At 47.1% G+C, this 2,406-nt stretch overlaps 1 protein-coding gene across 1 annotated transcript; it reads right to left on the bottom strand.

Moving 5' to 3' along the window:
- Positions 1–334: 334 nt before the first annotated feature.
- LOC124656668 lies at positions 335–1,125 on the bottom strand. The gene has a single exon (XM_047195372.1). The coding sequence runs from the start codon at positions 1,023–1,025 to the stop codon at positions 549–551; it is 477 nt and encodes a 158-aa protein (XP_047051328.1). The 5' UTR covers positions 1,026–1,125; the 3' UTR covers positions 335–548.
- Between the last annotated feature and the right edge of the window lie 1,281 nt (positions 1,126–2,406).

Genomic DNA, 2,406 nt, shown 5'->3' with positions numbered 1-2,406 from the left:
TATATAGAAAGAATTGTTGTGCTGAATTTTCTCCACCATTAGCTAGAAATGGAAAAGATGCTATGATCTAAATTTAAGAAAGAACAAGCCTGTAAAAGAAATAGCCAATTCAACAATTCTGATAAACACTATTTCTGATAAACACTACCCTCTGACGTCTAGAATGCAACCACCAAAAAAATCCATTTTGCATCTGTGACCTGTTTCTCATCAATCAGTTACCACGACAAAATTCATCAGGAACAGCAATTCATCAGACACTAATTTCTCTCCTCCATAGGACCAACCCTAGATTTTCACTTGATCAAGAAACAAAGCATACGAGCTGAAGAAATATAATGGCCAAAATTTCCATATATATGTGATGGAATGGAACATCAATGTTATTGCCGTGGTATAATCCTCGCTCACTCATCTCACCTCATCCCCCTCCCATCAGGGAATGAAATCAAAACAGCCGGAAACGCAACCGATGCAACGAAAGGGGAAAAATCAAAAGAAGTCAAAACTTTTATCGCGAAAGCGACGAGGCGACTCGCCTCCGCCTCTCAGTCGAGGAAGCCGGTGCGGCGGAGGACGGCGTTGCGGACGCGGCGGAGGTCGCGGCCCTTGAGCGTCCTCCCGGCCCCCTCCAGCACCGAGTTGTGCGCAGCCGCGCGCCGCGCGACGATCTCGTGCGGCGGAACCATGGCGTCCCCGTCGTCGCCTCCGCCCACGGCGTGGGCCCATCTCCCCCTCCGTGCCGCGGTCTCCGACGGTATGCGCACCGGAGCCGACCTCGCCGCCGCCGCCGCAGGGGTCAACGCGGCCTTCTCCGGGATGGCGCGGGAGGCCGATCGGACCGCGGGCCCGCCCGCGCGCTTCTTCTTCTTCTTAGCCTCGTCATCGGGAAGCGCGGCGAGGAGACCGGGGGCCGAGGAGGCGGGCCAGAGGACATCGAGCTCGAGGAGGTCGCCGTCCGCGGCCATGTCAGCGGCGTGGACGGGGGTGGGCATCGGGGGCCGGGAGAGCAGGAGGCGATCCATCGCTGTTGTGCGGCGATCACCAGTACGGCGGATCTCCGGCTACGTTGCGGCCCGCCGGCATCGGAGGTCGGGGGAATCGGGTGGGTTCGGCGTGAACGAGGACACGATACCGGCGAGGGGAGCTGGGCGCGGCGGAGTGGTTATATGGAGGAGGTTCCTTTCCTCCTTTGCACTTTGGCCCTTATCTTTCTCGATAAATTGATCATAACCCTTACGTTATGAATTTGGAAACTGCAATATTTTCCTCATAATATAGGATATAATGATAATAATAATTGTATCATTGCGAAACTATAGAAGAGTGTGTAATGTTCTAGAAGGTGTTGGTGAACTATGATGCAGAAGTTCCCATGAAGATTAAATCATAATTCATCTCAAAACTGGGCAGATGTACCGGGCATCACTCTGGCAAGGTGTGTGATCTCAATGGTGACAACATTTCAAGTCAATGTGAAACATTATGGGTTACATCATAAGGTTATCTATTCTTGCGTTCTGAAAACTTCAAATATAATTTTAACCTCGTATGTTTGTAGTCTTCGGACTTGGAGAAGCACGTCACTAGGTTCTCTATGCATGCTAGAGGCTCGCACTCCATTTCATGCTTCATTCCGGTGTGTACCTACACTAGTTGGACATGGCTTCCTACGATGTATGGATCGTGGATAGTGCAAGGCCGCTAGAGGTGGATAGACATAGTTACAAAAAAATAGAGACCCAACACTTCTTCAATGATGACTTTGTCTAGATTCTTTCTGTTTAGGTTGCAGTTCTCTTACACCCTAACATCTAATGGTGTTTTCCGTCTTTACCAACTCACGCTACCTTCCACTGATCATAATGAAATGTAAACGTGCGTGAGATAATGAGTAGGTTGTTACGGTTGTAGCTTATATTATCACATCCATACAAAACTTATACTCAAATTTAAATATATATATATATATATATATATATACATATTTTTTGAATAGATACATCCAAATCCACAACAAGAATTATGAAACGGATGGAGTATCGTTTTGTGTCCCTTAGGGATGAACATTATGGAGTGCAACGTGCGCACACCACTACAAAGAACAATAACACATTCCAACAATATACATCAAATGGTTTACCACATTTCGATGTTTGATTAGGGTTCCCCATATCGTAAATAAATTGAGCTGGGAAACTACTTAAACATGGGAATGCAAAGCCTTGTGTAAGATAATTGTGGTGAACATATATTAATATTATAGCAATCCACGCATGCACAAATCAAGGACGTAACATATGCCGAAACGAACAAGCAAGGCATATATGAATGTACAAGGATGTCACCGAGGGCGGGGGGTGAATAGGCGGATTATAAAAACTTCTACTTGAGGGCTTAACAAGG

The sequence above is a fragment of the Lolium rigidum genome, chromosome 5, assembly GCF_022539505.1.
Source record: "Lolium rigidum isolate FL_2022 chromosome 5, APGP_CSIRO_Lrig_0.1, whole genome shotgun sequence".
Taxonomy (NCBI): Eukaryota; Viridiplantae; Streptophyta; class Magnoliopsida; order Poales; family Poaceae; genus Lolium; species Lolium rigidum.
This window is presented reverse-complemented; position numbering and strand designations above follow the sequence as displayed.